Source organism: Blastomyces dermatitidis, assembly GCF_000003525.1.
Source record: "Blastomyces dermatitidis ER-3 genomic scaffold supercont1.2, whole genome shotgun sequence".
Classification (NCBI taxonomy): Eukaryota; Fungi; Ascomycota; class Eurotiomycetes; order Onygenales; family Ajellomycetaceae; genus Blastomyces; species Blastomyces dermatitidis.
In genome coordinates, this window is record NW_025544775.1 from 6,476,526 (window position 1) to 6,492,278 (window position 15,753).

At 48.3% G+C, this 15,753-nt stretch overlaps 6 protein-coding genes across 6 annotated transcripts; 5 read left to right on the forward strand and 1 right to left on the reverse strand.

Moving 5' to 3' along the window:
• The first annotated feature begins 448 nt into the window (after positions 1-448).
• Positions 449-5,431, forward strand: BDCG_02232 (serine/threonine protein kinase). Its single transcript, XM_045417778.1, has one exon. It carries the CDS (start codon positions 2,114-2,116, stop codon positions 4,022-4,024), a length of 1,911 nt encoding a protein of 636 aa, XP_045274508.1. The 5' UTR covers positions 449-2,113; the 3' UTR covers positions 4,025-5,431.
• Positions 5,432-5,493: 62 nt separating this feature from the next.
• Positions 5,494-9,220, reverse strand: BDCG_02233 (uncharacterized protein). Its single transcript, XM_045417779.1, has 3 exons — positions 7,788-9,220; positions 7,608-7,719; positions 5,494-7,528 (listed from the first exon to the last, which is right to left on the reverse strand). Exon 3 carries the CDS (start codon positions 6,333-6,335, stop codon positions 5,736-5,738), a length of 600 nt encoding a protein of 199 aa, XP_045274509.1. The 5' UTR covers positions 6,336-7,528; positions 7,608-7,719; positions 7,788-9,220; the 3' UTR covers positions 5,494-5,735.
• BDCG_02234 (Sad1/UNC domain-containing protein) lies at positions 6,540-9,176 on the forward strand (the record flags this gene model as incomplete). Its single annotated transcript, XM_045417780.1, has 1 exon — positions 6,540-9,176. The coding sequence occupies one exon, from the start codon at positions 6,540-6,542 to the stop codon at positions 9,174-9,176; it is 2,637 nt and encodes an 878-aa protein (XP_045274510.1).
• Positions 9,221-9,252: 32 nt separating the features above from the next.
• Positions 9,253-9,525, forward strand: BDCG_02235 (uncharacterized protein; the record flags this gene model as incomplete). Its single annotated transcript, XM_045417781.1, has 1 exon — positions 9,253-9,525. The coding sequence occupies one exon, from the start codon at positions 9,253-9,255 to the stop codon at positions 9,523-9,525; it is 273 nt and encodes a 90-aa protein (XP_045274511.1).
• Positions 9,526-11,160: 1,635 nt separating this feature from the next.
• BDCG_02236 (Spo12 family protein) lies at positions 11,161-13,019 on the forward strand. Its single transcript, XM_045417782.1, has 3 exons — positions 11,161-11,808; positions 11,885-11,974; positions 12,116-13,019. The coding sequence occupies exons 1-3, from the start codon at positions 11,618-11,620 to the stop codon at positions 12,225-12,227; spliced, it is 393 nt and encodes a 130-aa protein (XP_045274512.1). The 5' UTR covers positions 11,161-11,617; the 3' UTR covers positions 12,228-13,019.
• A 127-nt stretch (positions 13,020-13,146) lies between these two features.
• On the forward strand, positions 13,147-15,727 carry BDCG_02237 (acyl-CoA dehydrogenase). The gene is made up of 4 exons (XM_045417783.1): positions 13,147-13,865; positions 14,042-14,287; positions 14,407-14,619; positions 14,715-15,727. The coding sequence occupies exons 1-4, from the start codon at positions 13,791-13,793 to the stop codon at positions 15,513-15,515; spliced, it is 1,335 nt and encodes a 444-aa protein (XP_045274513.1). The 5' UTR covers positions 13,147-13,790; the 3' UTR covers positions 15,516-15,727.
• The last annotated feature ends 26 nt before the right edge of the window (positions 15,728-15,753 follow it).

A 15,753-nucleotide genomic window follows, 5' to 3' on the forward strand; every position in this document is an offset into this window, starting at 1 on the left:
AGTGGTTGATTGAAGCTACGGATGAGCCAGGCCGTTGAGTTGTTGAACTCTTTGTTGTTGGTTGTTGGTTGTTGGTGGCAACACTGGCAAGTGCGCTGCGCTGACTGACTTGGGTGCGTTGACAGCGCGGGCGCCCAACTGCAGTCTGGACTACTGCGAGTCTGCGAGGGAAACAGCACGCGCAAACATTGCCACAGCCCAGCCTGCCTGCAGCTGCCTGATTCGCCGGTTCCCATGCCCAGGAGCCGGGCTAAAAAACAGCCTTACATAAGCGGGTGCGTGGCATTTATGTCATCCCAGAGGGTGTGTACTGCGTATAGTAGGGAGCCGGGGTGGCGTCTTAGCACCACGCGCCTGGCCGCCATTCGACGTTCTTGGAAGGGGTCAAGTACTCCGTAACCTAGCAGTACCTAACTACCTAGTAGTCAGCAGGTCAGGAGATACCTCGCAAGGACCGACGCCTTGCCACTCCTTTGCAACGTCATTGCCGCTAGGTGGTAGCATCGCCGGAGGTACCGCCCAGGTACCCACGCCAGCGGCTGTCGGAGCGCCCCTTCACCGCCCCCAATCTTTGCCGTTCTTTCTCCTTCTCCCCCGGATCTTCATTATTCCATCGTTCGTCAGTCAGTCATCATCATCTCACTCGGCCATCACATCACATCACCGTTCCTTTCCTCCTCCTCCTCCTCCTCCTCCTCGTCGTCGTCGTCTTCTTTCCTTCACCTTCTTCCTTTCCTCTCATCTTCGTCTTCCGTCTTCCATCCTTTTCTTCGTCCATTGTCTCCTACCTCGACTTCGCCTCGTCATCCCATCTCCTCCAACCCCAACCCGCCACGAGCCATCTCAAGTCCGGAATGAGACTGCATTAGCTTCAAGAGAACAAATTACCTCATATGACCGTTACAGGTTGAACTACTTCTCTTGTTGATTCGTTTCGTTGCAGTGCAAATATTCTTCCGTCCTTGTCCTCGCCTCCCTAGCTCCAAACGACACTTTCACCAACCATCGATCGCTAGCTTCCATCAAGAACAACAAAGCAGCTTGTGTCTTCTGGTTTTCAGCCAACCGCCTGTTTTGTAGCAAGCGTCTTATTTCTCCTTTTGCTTTCAGTAGTTGGTTGAGTTCTTCAGGGCAAATAGAGGGACCTCGTTTCGTGTCCCAGACACCGCCATATCAAACTGCCATCCGCGTCGTGATCACAGTCATCGAGCCGGCAACCCACACCCTCAGATGTTATCTGTTCGACAAGTGCATCGATAACAGACCTTCGAGTCGTCAGTGACGGTTTGCTACGCAGGCCCTTCGGACATTAAACCCGCTCTGAGCCTACCTTGACGTGTGGATCTCCTTTTCTGTCCGAAGCTTAGGCCAACCTTGCCTGTGTCGCCCTCTTGATCCGTGACTCATCGTCTTCTGTTATTGCTGTCTGAACCAGTGTCCTCCCCCTTCCATACAGAGTAATTGGTTCAGCAACAACCTCCCGGTCTCCGACGAACCTTCCAGCCAGGTGTTCGAGGTTCCCCCTATCGTCAATAATACATCTCTCTAATTCTTTTGGTTTCTTTTCCCATCACGACCTTTTAACGCAGCGATTTAATCTCAACTCTCCTCTTATTACCTCCTTTTGACGTTTCGCCATACCTGTTTTCAACTAATCGACCCTCGCCTGTCGATTCCGCTCACTCTCTTTCCTTTTCTCTTTTTTTTCTTTTCGAGGATCCAGTCCAGCCATCAAAACTTCCCAGATGCAATCATAACGGTCTTTACCCATTTCCTACTCTCTTTACGTGTTGCGGCGGTTGCCTACCGACCACCAAGTCCCGGACGACAACATTTCTTTTGTATTCATATATCGACCTTGATCATCTTGCTTATATGAGCCCCTGATCCGAAGTTACGTTACGGTGTTTTCGCTCTTCTCATCTCCCTCGCCTTTTGGACTCACCCGGTATTCCTTTTTTCCCATCCGGCGGAGGGGATCTCATATTATATTTTATACTTGCACATCTATCCCACTTGTCTATATATATCTCTTCTATTTTTTGCTCTCTTTTCTTGTGCTTTTCGTTAGCCTTCAAATCCTCGCCGTACCCCTCACTCCTCCCGCTTCTTCATGGACTGCCAGTTCCCAGTGGAAGATATGGATTTCCTGCGGGATAAATTTGTCGAAGGAGAGCTCCTCAATAGCCGATTCCGGACTGTGGCACCATTGAATCATGGCTCGTTTGGAATGGTGTTTCTCGCAGATGACACCGTGACCGGCGAACAAGTTGCTATCAAGTGTTTGACAAAATCATCCTCTGGCGACTCGTACCCTCTAGCCGTGGATGAACGGTCCGAAGAGTTGGAATGCCATACCCGCCTGGGACACCACCCAAATATCGTTAACCTCCTCCACTCTTTTGAAACGGAATCCCACATATTCTTGGTTCTTGAATATTGCTCGATGGGAGATCTGTACGAAGCCATTAGGAACAATCGTGGCCCTTTGGAAGTTGAGCATGTCCGTGCATTGATGTTGCAGCTTGTTAGCGCTGTCGAGTATATGCATTCGAAAGGCCTATACCATCGAGACATCAAGCCTGAGAACATCTTTCTCACTCACGACGGCTCGATGAAACTTGGAGATTTCGGCTTGGCCACCAGTAGCCCTTGGTCCTACGAGGCATGCGTTGGAAGTGACCGTTACATGGCCCCAGAACAATACGAACCCACTCCGAGTGGTTATTCGACTGAACAAGCCGACATCTGGTCTGTTGGAATTTGTCTTCTGAATATCTTGTTTGCGAGGAACCCCTTCGTTACCCCAACCGAATCTGATATTTTCTTCGCCGACTATACTCGCGACCGCCAGTCTCTCTTTGACATCTTCCACAACATGTCTCAAGACACTTTTGAGATACTCTCCAATGCCATGGCACTTGACCCGAAAAAACGCTCGCTATCTGGCATTCGCGAATCTATCTTGCGTGCTGTCTGTTTCACTACTGACGATGAGGTCCTTGATGATTTCTGCACCGAAGACCGTGAGATTGTCGCCGCCAATGCGGATAGGGAACCACTTCGAACCCCCTCTATCGCCAGCCCTCATATCAACCAGGGGGATTCCTTTCCCTGGGCCAAAGCTTTGCAGGAGTCCCCAGCTCAACCGATCAGACAACTCTCTGCCATCCCAGATACGGAAAGCTATTCGGAAGATTTGTTCTCAACCTCGGGAGCGGAGGCCATGTCCTGGTTCTCCGTACAAGCCGGGTCACCCTCAATTTCTGCCTTGGGTTCTACCTTTGGGACTTCGTTCAAGTCCATGACCATTCGACCAGCTGAGAAACGTTTCGCAGCTCATTCTGACCCTGTCACGATTAGCGGTTCTCTGCCAGATCGTGCCGGAAGGCCAATCCCAGCAATGTCAATGGTCTTTGGAAAGGGTAACAATGAGATGTCCAAGAGCTGGAGTGATCTTTTTGATGAAGAGGAAGAGGAGTCCAAGAAGGAAGTGATGAGGCAACGAAAGGAACAAAACGCTCGCAGCTGGAGCCAGGATAGCCAAATGGAGAAGACAACACCCCGTCCGTCTGGTTTATCCGAAGCCCAGGGCTCGTCATCTGCTAATTCTCGATCCTCTTCCCCCAATGACAATCAAAAGAGCGTTGCGATTCCGACTCCTCTAAAGCCAAACAAAGATCTTGCAGAGAATCACCTCCCTGGATCCAGTTTCCATTCGCCAAAGCACCATCAAAAGCAATCAATCATGGACAAATGGGCAGCTCTCGGGAACAAACGACGCAAATACCACCCCAACCATGAACATTCATCGTGCTCGAGGAAGCAGAAGCAAATGTCAAAAAGCTGGCGCAAGGATGCAGGCCTAGGTTCTCCGGGTTTTGAGGACCGACACGTCGATCAACATTTCCTTGCCATTGACTGGCGACGGGACCCTTTCGAAACTATCAAACCGAAGAAATATTCGACCATCATCGATGATGATTTCGATTGGATTGGTGGCTGGCACGACTTGCATATCTGAGAACTATAACTGACATACTCCCCTTATTTCTTTTTTTCCCTCTCCAATTCCCCCCCCCCCCCCCCCCCCTTCTTTGCTGGCGATCCCCGAGCTGTTGGTTGTTCGCTGCCTGCCTGCTGCTGCTGCTCTTTCCCTCTCCACCTTCCCCGGTTGAATCACTTTGAACCATATTACAATTTATTAACATCATTATTCCTAAACTTCTCTCTATTCTTTTTAACTGCCTTACCTGGTTTTCCGCTTGTTGTGGTGTATACACAGCCTTTTTGTCTCAAAAAAATTTCGCGCATTTCCCCTAACTGAAGGCAAGGATTGGCTTGCTCTAAGAAAGATCAATCTTCTGCTTGTACTATATAACACACGTTTTACATCCGTTATTGGGGCATACATTCAATTGCACTGCGGAACCGAGCTGGTGTTGGTTTGGAAGAGATTGCACATTTGGTACACCTGGAGCGGCGTTTTCAACTTCAATCGATTCGTTTCTGCTGCAATTCTGTTTTTGGGTTGTACCACCATCATATCTGTGGTTCTTGTCGAAATTATTTGAGCCCTACCGTCGTTGTTTTCTTTTTCTACTACTATATTTTTAACCTTCTTATCTTTATTGTTTAACCCCATTGGCCATTGGCACGGGGCAAAAAACATCACATCCCAGCACAGCAAGCAGCAGTTTTGATATATCGAACATTTTTCAGGAGCGGAAGGATCCATGGCAAGAGTTCGGAAGAACGAGAGGACAACGAAAAGTATACATATCTATGTATCTATATAAAAGATAAAAAAGCCCGTGGCATTTGAGCCAAAGAAAAATGGGGGCGAGCGCAATATGTTTTCGTTTCCATTTTGCACACACATGTCAGCCACTTTTCCGATCCTGTTTTGCAAAAGTGGAAGGGGGGTGTAGTTTAGTTTTAGTTTGGCCGCCTAGCGGTCAGGAAAACGAAATGAAAATATTTTTTTCCCTCGAGAAGTGAGAGTTGTTGTTTTATGTCAATCTTAGTAACTTCGTGCCATAGATAGATATCCATTCCATGTTGCTTAACCCAAGACGTGATATATATATAGAGTACATTCTGTATCGCGCGGCCATAAGAGGGCGGGTGTGCTAGACACTGCTTTCATGAAATATAATGACAATAAGTTAACGGCACATTACATACTCCGCCATAATGTACGCTGTCCCATGTACATGTACATGTAGGAGAAATAACAGCGCTGAAATCCCCCATCGTTTGTCTCCCCGCCGCCACCACGCCTGTTGGCTGTTGGTTTGGTGGTCTCCCTTTGGCGGCTCGCGTGGTCCCACTTTGGCGCCTGCCCCAGTGCCCCATTTGTTTCTGCTCACCGACTCCGATGTAGTTAGCAGTACTGCCAGTGTAGAGTAACTACAGCGCAAAGAAATATAAATAATAATAAATAAATCCTCAGCAGAGAGAAGAGAAAAACAATGAATGATTCTTCTTTCTTTTGATCCGACCTTCACACTCTTCGCAGCAGTTTCTTTTAGAGAGAGCAACAGCGCGTGGGGCATACGTTAAGGCGTCTTTTTAGCCGCGAGCTTATTATTATTATTAACTAGCTAACCAACGAACCGAACGAACCAACCAACCAACCACCTTCCGCTCAGTCCCAATCCCAGCTCCCTTTTTCTCATATGAACGAATCGGTCTGTCTAACTACATACCTTGAGGGAGAGATAAGAAGATATTTAATCAACACAGAACAGGGCTTCTTTGTAGCCGGATAATATCCCTGTCGCCAACGGCCGGCAAGCCGTTTTCCCTTTTCCGAACACCCTAACGCGGTTCCTTACCAAAAGCAAACTCAAGAGGCCAGATTTTTTTTTTTTTTTTACCCCGGAATTCAAAGCTGTGCGAAGACGAAAGCTTATTGCTCCTTTCTCTTCCACAACAGCTTCCGCAATCTTTCTTTCGCATACGATCGTATTACTTTGACAATCTCCTATTTTTCCCTTTCCTTTACGACGCCCTCGACCTGAGTTGTTGGTGTCTAGAATCCGCCCGGCCGCAGACGAGAAAAAGAAATCACGGCGCAGCGACTGATAAACAACATAGGGAGATGCTGTGGACTGCCGTTCTGGTAGCTGCGGATCCGACAGGAGAAAAGTGAGGAAAACGAAGAATGGGCCATCGAACTGGACGCGGAGGGACCCTTGTTGAATTTTCCGGTGCTGGCGTTGCGAAGGCACCGCAAATCTGCTGTTGCTGTTGCTGTCGTTGAGGAAAAGGTGAGGATTTTGGTCCTTTCGATTTTGCTCTTTTTTTTTAACTATTGTCTGTCTATCCATGATGGTCAAACTTGAAACGTTGTCGATACGTTATGGATTCTTTGATTTGAAGTCCTGTGCTTACCAAACGCTTCTGGTTTGATAGGTTTTTTTTTCTTTCTTAATCGTGGTTATTCGTACATAGTTACTCTGAGCGCCGTTTCTCTATTCCTTTTTCTTCAATTTTTTTTTATCACGAAATCACGAGCGTTACCTCGGGGAAATATGGCCTGGCATTATACCCTCTTCCCGCGTGGTGCTCATACGAAATGTCGGGCTACGGATCGCTTGCTATACTTCTGGGCTATTGCTTTACTTGCTGCTGTGCACGCGGGGGGAAATCTGGGTTTTGAGCAACCCAATATTAGCTCGCGAGCATTAGATGCAACTTGTCCCAACAGGGACCTGTCGGATATTCAGTTGGAATACATGCAGAACCCTGTCTGCTTAGAACCGAAATGGGCCGGTATTGGGCACGTCGAAAATTATACGTCGAATTCTTCATCTGGAGGAGCTGACATTGATGCATCGATTCCCCCTGGTGCTTCACCATCGCCGTCATCAACAGTAACAGCGACTACGTCAGGATCAAGTGGTCTGGACCAGGACTTAGATACGGAGTCGCCTCTTGATAATGCGAATTTTCTTTCTTTCGAAGAGTGGAAGAAGCAGAATTTGGCAAAAGTGGGCCAATCGGTGGAACATGTTAGGGGGGATCGCCAAGGTGCTGGATCTGAGGCCAGCGGAAGACGCCAGCGCCCTATGGGGATTGACAATTCTTTGGATTCCTTGGGTGAAGACGGTGAGATTGCGTTGGAATTCGGTGGGTTTGGGCCTGAAAATTCTGGCCCGGCGTCATGGGAGAGGAAGGTTGGGAAAGGTCAAGCTCCGCATGCCGATGGGGCAGAGTCGGCTACGAGAGGCGCAGAAGGAGAAACGCAGATTGAAACTACGACTCGTGGAGGTGTTTCTAAGAGAAAGGATGCGGGGACTACATGCAAGGAACGATTTAATTATGCATCGTTTGATTGCGCGGCTACAGTGCTGAAGACCAACCCCCAGTGCAGCGGCGCATCGTCCGTTCTGACCGAGAATAAAGACAATTATATGCTCAACGAGTGTAGGGCTAGGGATAAATTCTTGATAGTCGAGCTCTGTGACGATATTTTAATCGATACTATTGTGCTAGCCAACTATGAGTTTTTCAGTTCGATCTTTCGCACGTTCAGAGTTAGCGTTTCGGACCGATATCCCCCCAAACAACCCGATATGTGGAGGGAGCTGGGCACCTACGAAGCAGTTAATTCTCGAGAGGTTCAAGCGTTCGCAGTTGAGAATCCCCTCATTTGGGCCAGATATGTGAAGATCGAATTCTTGACTCATTACGGTAACGAATTTTATTGCCCTGTTAGCTTGATTAGGGTGCATGGAACCACTATGCTGGAGGAATACAAGAATGATGGAGAAGCTAGCCGTTTAGAAGACCACAATTCAGCCCAGATTCAGGGCAACGTGGCCTCGGAATCTGGACCAGATAATCCCACTGCTAATCAGAGCAAGGTTGTCGGGAAGGAGAGTGATGGCTCAACTGGAGCTGGTGGATTTGACGTGCAACCAACTCGCGTTCAGAAGCCGGAGGATATATGTCTTCCAAAGGCTGATATTGGGGCGATCTTATCGCGCAGTCTTGCCGGAGAGGAAGACGGAGTGTGCCTTATCAAGGAGGCACCTCGCGCCCACAACCAATCAATGGATGCAGTTCAGTCAGCTTCAGTCCAGGCTCATGGCCCTGCTAAAGTGGCAGAGGATGCCACGCCGATAACTCCCAGTGCTGAATCGTCTTCGAATGTGGCTAGCCCTACCCAAAAAACTACGCCTACCGTGACGGACTCCCGCGCTCAAAATCCTGCTAACGAGTCTCAACATGCGACATCCACTAGTACTCACAAGACCGAGTACGGTGGTTCATCTGAGTCATCGAAACCGTCGACTACAGTTCAGCAGCATCAACCTAACCCTACGACTCAAGAATCCTTCTTTAAATCCGTGAACAAACGTTTGCATATGCTGGAGACAAACTCTTCCCTCTCGTTACAGTATATCGAAGAGCAGTCACGCATCCTTCGAGATGCTTTTAGCAAAGTGGAAAAGCGACAGCTAGCAAAAACCACCACATTCCTCGAAAACTTAAATACATCGGTGCTGCAGGAGCTCCGAGAATTTCGCCACCAGTACGACCAGGTCTGGCACTCCGTGGCCGTCGAATTCGAACAACAACGACTTCATTATCATCAGGAGGTCTTCGCCATGAGCAGCCAACTAGGAATCCTAGCCGACGAGCTCCTCTTCCAAAAGCGCATCTCAATCATCCAAAGTGTCTTCGTCCTCATCTGCTTCGGGCTCGTGCTTTTCTCCCGCAGCTCGATAGCCAACTATCTCGAACTCCCGCGCGTGCACACCATGGTCTCCCGCTCCCAGAGCTACCGTTCCTCAACCCATTCCTTCGAATCGCCCTCCGCAAGCCCTAGCTCAAGACCCAACTCCTCCTACCGGGACAGCAGCAAGGATGCCTCAAACACCAGCCATAGACGCACGCACTCCGTCGAGTCCGTGGAGGATGACCTGGCGGTAAATCCAACCATCGCCTACTCGCCACCAACCCCGACGTCTGATAGCGACGATCACGGATTGCACCGGCAGGGCTCTCAGCGGTCGGATTCCACCGCCAGCAGTATTATGGTAACCCAGCCACCGCAGCTTCTCAGGTCGGAAAGCAGTCCACCGGATTTACGCGGGCCTTCTGAAGGGTCTGAAGGATCTGAGGGGCGTTCTCTGCTAGAGGCTCCGCAGGTGTCCTCGTGATGATGGGGTTTTGTGAGGGATGGGACTATTTTTTTTTAACCAACCGGGTGGTTTGGAGAATGAATTGTTTTCTCCCATGCCCCGGACCCGCAATTGTTTCTACAACACCCTTGCCACCCTTGCCACCGTTGCGTCTACCTATGACCTAGACCTCGGTTCTCCGGGATTATCAACATGTCGCTCAGGGCGGCTCCGCCGACTTGGGTTTAGCTATGAGAGGACAGTCCCGCATCTCCAAGTCGAGTCCCAGGCTGCGAGGAATATTTTGCATCGGCTATGGGCAACGCGGGATGCTGTACCAAATGAATCCCCCGGGTACGATGGATTCATCTCGTGCGTGAATGGATAATACGAATTATTCATTCGAAGCCATGGCTTCTGTGCGGAGTTTAGTGACCTATCTCCTCCATTCCAGAGGAGATACGTTAAATAAAGCAGCGAGGGAGAGAGAGTGTGTATAAATGTGTCTGCGTTTTCTCCCTGGGTTGTTGTTAGTTAGCACATTTTTTAAACGAGGTGGTTTGAAACCCTAACCGTCCGACCTCAGCGTGTCTGGGGCGTTGTTTTCCCAACGACGGGAATTATACAAACAACATCTTCGTTGCCCTTGGGAGGTGTCTCCTAGCACTTGCTTCTATTCGGGAGGATCTTGGGGAGTTTTCCCCTTTATGATGATAATGATAATAATGATGGGTTTTGGGATCTTAATGGTGGTGGGTAAGGGAATGTATATGGCCGTTATATATCAAAATCATGTCTATATCTATCTATACAAAGGGAGAATACAAACATGTAACCCCCTCCCCCCCCCAAAGGAGATAGATAATGTGCGCGGATTCTAGCTGAGGAGGATATTTGGGATTTTATTATGGATATGTATATGTATGTTATTATGTATGAATTTGAAATGAGAGATGTATTTTATTTTATTTTTAAAGTTCTTTCCCATTTCTGTGCATTGTCATTCCTGTACTCTGTACTGTATGGATATATGATTTATAGGGGCGAGTACTCCGTAGAGGAATCAAGTCGCTGCTTTGATTAAATAAAGAAGCTCATGAACATGTTACATAGTCACGTGATGGCGCAGGAGAGCTGGGTCGCCGGAGTTATCCAACAATTTATAGATAACTAGTTATATGATTTTCCACTTCTACAAGGCAAGGGGATGAAGGGAGTTGAAGGAGTCATCTTTTCTGTTTTTGCATCGAACGGCTTCTTTATGAGCTAGCCATGGAATCCGGTTGGAGATGTGTATTGTGTCTGTCTGTCTGTTTTGACCGGGTTTGCGAATATTGTCCGGGAGACATGGCATAGAAGGAAGCAGGAAGAGCTGTGTGCTCGCGGCTTGGGGACTTAGTAACTGGTAAAGACTGGGCTGTAGAGGGGGGAAATAGAGAGAAGGGAATATTATCTATCCTATCTTCTCTCTCGCCGGGGTCATTCGTTATTCCTTCACATGGATCAAGGAGGGATCGCTCTCTCTCTGGTTCCGCTGGGGTATATATGTCAATGGGGGATATAGATATATATAATTACCACAAACATGATCAAACTTCCCATGGATATAATAAAGAGAAAGGGGAGAATGTGTTGGCACTCTTTGTTCACTACTACTGTTTTGGTTGTTGTCACTGTTGTTGTGGGAACATGCTTCTCTCTCTCTCTCTATCTCTCTCTATATAGATCCCGCGCCCTGGCTGACTCCACAATTGACACGGCAATTGCGTAGGGCGAGGGATCGAGAGAGTTGCTCCAGGATTCCCGGGGGACTGGGAGGGATTTGCATTTAGCAATGACGGTGAGTCATAGACGGAGACGAGAGACTCCTCCACCCCGCAAGAAATGTCCGGCGTTGGTCTATTAGTTATTTGTCGGGAGTTGAGTTGGTTGCGGCCTTGCTGCGGTGGTGGTTGCTGTAGTAACTATCGGCCTGATAACCACCATATAATTGATATATATCCCAAACCACTGGAAAAGAATCATAATAATAATAATAATAATAATAATTGCCTTCCACCATCAGCTGCATTATTGACCAGGAACAGGGAATACAAGTCAAGCTCATCTTACTCTTGTTGTTGCTGTGCAAAATTACGTGCCAAAGAAGAACAACCATCGAGGGAGACGCCGCTGCTCTATTCCCTGACTGATCAACAAATAAAGACATCACCGACAACATATAAAAACCACCTCTGGCCCGGTCTTTGTACCGACATTCACACCAACCGTTAATAAATATCTCTCTTCATTTTATCCTGCCTCAGTTCTCAAACCACTCTTCTCGTCCGTTTGTTTAAAGAAGACAAAAATATACTTCACTCTGAGCTAGCTACCTTGCGACAGCCAAAAGCTCACAGGCTACGCCGAACCACCGTGCCGGGTACGCCAGTTCTTATTACGATCGAACATTATAACCTCCCAGTCCAAGTCGAACCGCAATGGAATTCAATCCTACAAGCCCATCGAAGGCCACACCGCTCTCCGATCGTTCTACAAATACTCATCTCCCCACCGGAGCGGCACCGCCAATGACAACTGGACACTGTGGCACGGATCTTAAAGCTGCAACAGAAATGTCGATGGAATATCACAGACAGGTGTTGAAAGAGAAGATGAAAAACGGGAAGAGGTATATATATGCCAGAACTCTCTGTAGTTGACAGTTAAACTAATTCGTTTCTTTTTTTCTTTTTGTCAACAAATAGTGAGAAGGGCCATTACATCTCGCCATCTGATGGAATCATGAGCCCGTGTACCAAGAAGCTGAGCGATCTCAAGGGGAAACGGTTTAAGAAGTATGCTGCATTTTCATGCTCTCCTCTCCCTCTCCCCCTCCCCACATGTGCCAACCCTTCTCTACATAAATCAGTCGATCGAAATCCTCCAAGTTTGAACAAACAAGAACTAATAAAATCTTTCTATTTTCTCTGAATCAGTGCCGGCAAACCACAAACCCTCTTCGCAAAGGCGATCGGCAGGAAATCCATTGAGAAGATGACCGTTGAAGGCAAAACAGGGTCAACAGCGCCCTCAGACGGGAGTGCATGATTTTTCGACTCTGAGAAAGTGACCCTAGGGGATCGATGGATTGTCCAACCCGGCCTCTCTTTTTTCTCTTTCTTTCTTTCGCTTTCTTTTTTAAAATTTCCTCTTCCTCCAATTGCGAACTTTAACCTAGCACACATATATCAGTTGCACTTTGCAGCTGTCGATGCCTGCCTTTTCTTTCTTTATGCCTTGCCACTTTGAGATGTACATGTATATTTTCGATTACTTTCCCTCTCTTTTCCCCTTTCTTCTTTTCTTCTCTTTTTTTTTTTTTTTAGGCTTCTCCTTTCTTATTCTTCTTTCATGGCCCTTTCATGTCATACCATGTGACTTGAGATGACTTGGCTCAATCGGTCTGTACTATTTTCTTTTTTTTCTTTGTCCGAGGCTTTTTTGACCTTTCTCGGTGTTTTGAACTCGTGTGTTTTGGAGGTTAAGGAAGGGGTGGGGGTGGGGGTTGGGAATCATGGCGTTTTCCAAACATATAGAGATACTACTGTATTGAACAGGACATGATTATGATAAATGGATTGGGATTTGTATTTTCCTTTTTCTTTGACCTTCCTTGCGAATTTTTCTTTTTCTCTCCCTTTTTTGGGTAACTATAGAAATGAAAGCATGTCTGTTCCTCTTTCTCCCTACGTCAGACGAGTTTTCACAGTGATCTCTAAGTTACTGCTCATATCATAAAACAAATCTATTCTATATCCTGTGCCATTTTGCCTTCTGTAAGACTTTCTTCTGAAGAATCCTCCTAAATGCGGGCCTATCGCCAGGGCTTCCGAAATCCCCGCAACAGCGTTTGGCATGTGTCAGTTATTCGTGTGCTCCACGGTTCCCTTCCTCATTTGATATACGCTGCCTATTATTCCAGCGGTGAAGAAGAATGTTGACATCTCCTTTTCAGATTATATATGTGGTCAGATTGATTCTAGTTATTCTAGCAGCGGCATATAACAAGGGCCCGCGCGAGTGCCGAGCAGGCCTAGCTTTTGCCGTTTCAAACTCAAAAAATGTTGCTTAGGCGGACACGAGCTGCAACCGGGTATAAACAGGCGGCTAAGCCAACATAGTAGAATTTTAACAATAATAAAAGTAATAACTAAGTCTGACATTCTCCATTAGCTATGCCTCTTCCAAAACAGTAGCAAACAAACCGAGGGCTGGCTGGCAGTTGACTCAATTCTACCACAAACACACCCTACCCTCCCATTGTTGTTCTGCGGCAACCAGACCCAGGCCCTAGGCTATTGGCGATGCGGGCTCCAACAGCCTCGGCTCAGCGCCGTCCTTGGGCCGGATAACTCTCCACCACCGACCGCCCAGAATCATCGCGCCGATATGCGATCTCGATCTCGTTCCCGGCTCAGCTATCGGCCCATCCTGCGTTCGGTTTAAATACACCGGCTTGCCCCATATCCGGCGCTGTCTTGGTCTGTCTTGGTCTTCACTCCCATCCCTTTCTCCCTTAACCAACATATCTCCTTATAGCTAGCTACACGAAAGCTTTGCTTGCGACCCCTGCAGTCCATACCCATCACAGTTCGTATTCAGCGCAAACCAATGTCGGCTTCCTCCAGAATCCCTCCCATGGCGCTGCCATTCGTCAGCGAGCGGGCAAAGAAGACTCTGGATCTAGTATGTTTTATCATCTATGAAATAAATCCCGCGCTTTCGCGGCGTTGCTTCCCTTCGGCGTCCGTCGGTACCATGATGGATAGGTAGCAATATTCTCATGGCTCGGACTTCTCTTTTTTGTTTTCTTTTAACTGCCCCAGCTCCCGACTGACTGAGACACTCGTTTTTCTTTTCAGGTCCAAGAATTTGTCGAGAAAGACTGCGTCCCCGCAGATGCCGTTTTCCAAGCTGAGCTGGGTGAGGGCGCCCAGCGATGGACCACCACCCCCGTCATCCTCGAGGAGCTCAAAGTCAAGGCCCAAAAGCTTGGGCTATGGAATATGTTCTTGCCTAAGAATCACTTCAGGGAGGGTGCCGGCTTCAGTAACTTGGAGTACGGATTGATGGCGGAATATTTGGGTAGAAGCCGGATTGCCAGTGAGGTATGTAATTGCGAGATTTGCTACTCCCCGACACTCCTCAGTGGTCATCCGAGTTTTTTTAGCCGGCCCGCTTCTTTTTGTTTGATTTCTTGTATCTGATTCTGATTGAATATACATAGGCTACCAACAATGCTGCGCCAGACACTGGTAATATGGAGGTCCTTGCCAAATACGGAAACGAGGCACAGAAGAGACAGTGGCTTGTGCCTCTGTTGGAGGGCAAGATCCGCTCTGCCTTCCTCATGACTGAGCCAGATGTTGCGTCCAGCGATGCTACCAACATCAAGCTCGATATCCGACGAGAGGGTAATGAATACGTCATCAACGGCCAGGTACGCTCAGCGCCACTAACTAATCAACCTCCTAACTTATTTATTCAACAATTACATGGAAAAAAAGCTAACTTATTATCCGGCCGGCTCTATAGAAATGGTGGTCGTCTGGAATTGGTGACCCAAGATGCCAACTCTTAATTGTCATGGGCAAGACCGACCCCAACAACCCGGATCCCTATAGACAACAATCCGTTGTCCTCGTCTCCATGGATACCCCAGGTATCACTGTCCACCGCATGTTGACCGTCTACGGCTACGACGACGCCCCACACGGCCACGGCCACGTCTCCTTCAACAATGTCCGAGTACCCGTCTCCAACATGGTCCTCGGCGAGGGCCGCGGCTTCGAGATCATCCAGGGCCGCCTCGGACCGGGCCGCATCCACCACACCATGCGTGCCATCGGAGCCGCGGAGAAGGCTCTTGAGTACCTCATCGCCCGCGCCAACGACGAGTCCCGCAAGCCCTTCGGCGCCGTCCTCTCCTCGCACGGTGTCATTCTCGAATGGATCGCCAAATCCCGCATTGAGATCGATGCTGCTCGTCTCATCGTGCTGAACGCCGCGATCAAGATCGATCAAGGCGATGCCAAGAGCGCGCTGAGAGAGATTGCGGAGGCTAAGGTACTCGTGCCCCAGACGGTACTGACTGTCATTGACCGTGCGGTGCAGGCTTATGGCGGCATGGGTGTCTGCCAGGATACGCCCCTGGCGGCCATGTGGGCGGGTATCCGAACCTTGAGGCTGGCTGACGGCCCTGATGAGGTGCACTTGCAGCAGATGGGCAGGAGGGAGAACAAGCAGCGGAAGGATGAGGTGACAAAGAAGATCAATTGGCAGAATGCGGAGTCGCAGCGGTTATTGAATGCTAAGGGGTTCAAGAGCCAATTGTAAATCAGAGGGGGGGATTTCCTTTTGTGATATTAAATGTTAAACTGTTTGTTGTTCTTTTGGGTTAACTAGTTAGAGAGTATTAAAAGATCTGAGGATTGAATCTACACTTTTATTTATCAATTTATCAATTTATATACATATGAGTTTTCGAGACTTATCAGTGTATATTTGTGATCAGTATTAGTTGACTGAGGTCATGTCATAATGCATCCGCCGACATCCTCCCAAGGCGGTGGCA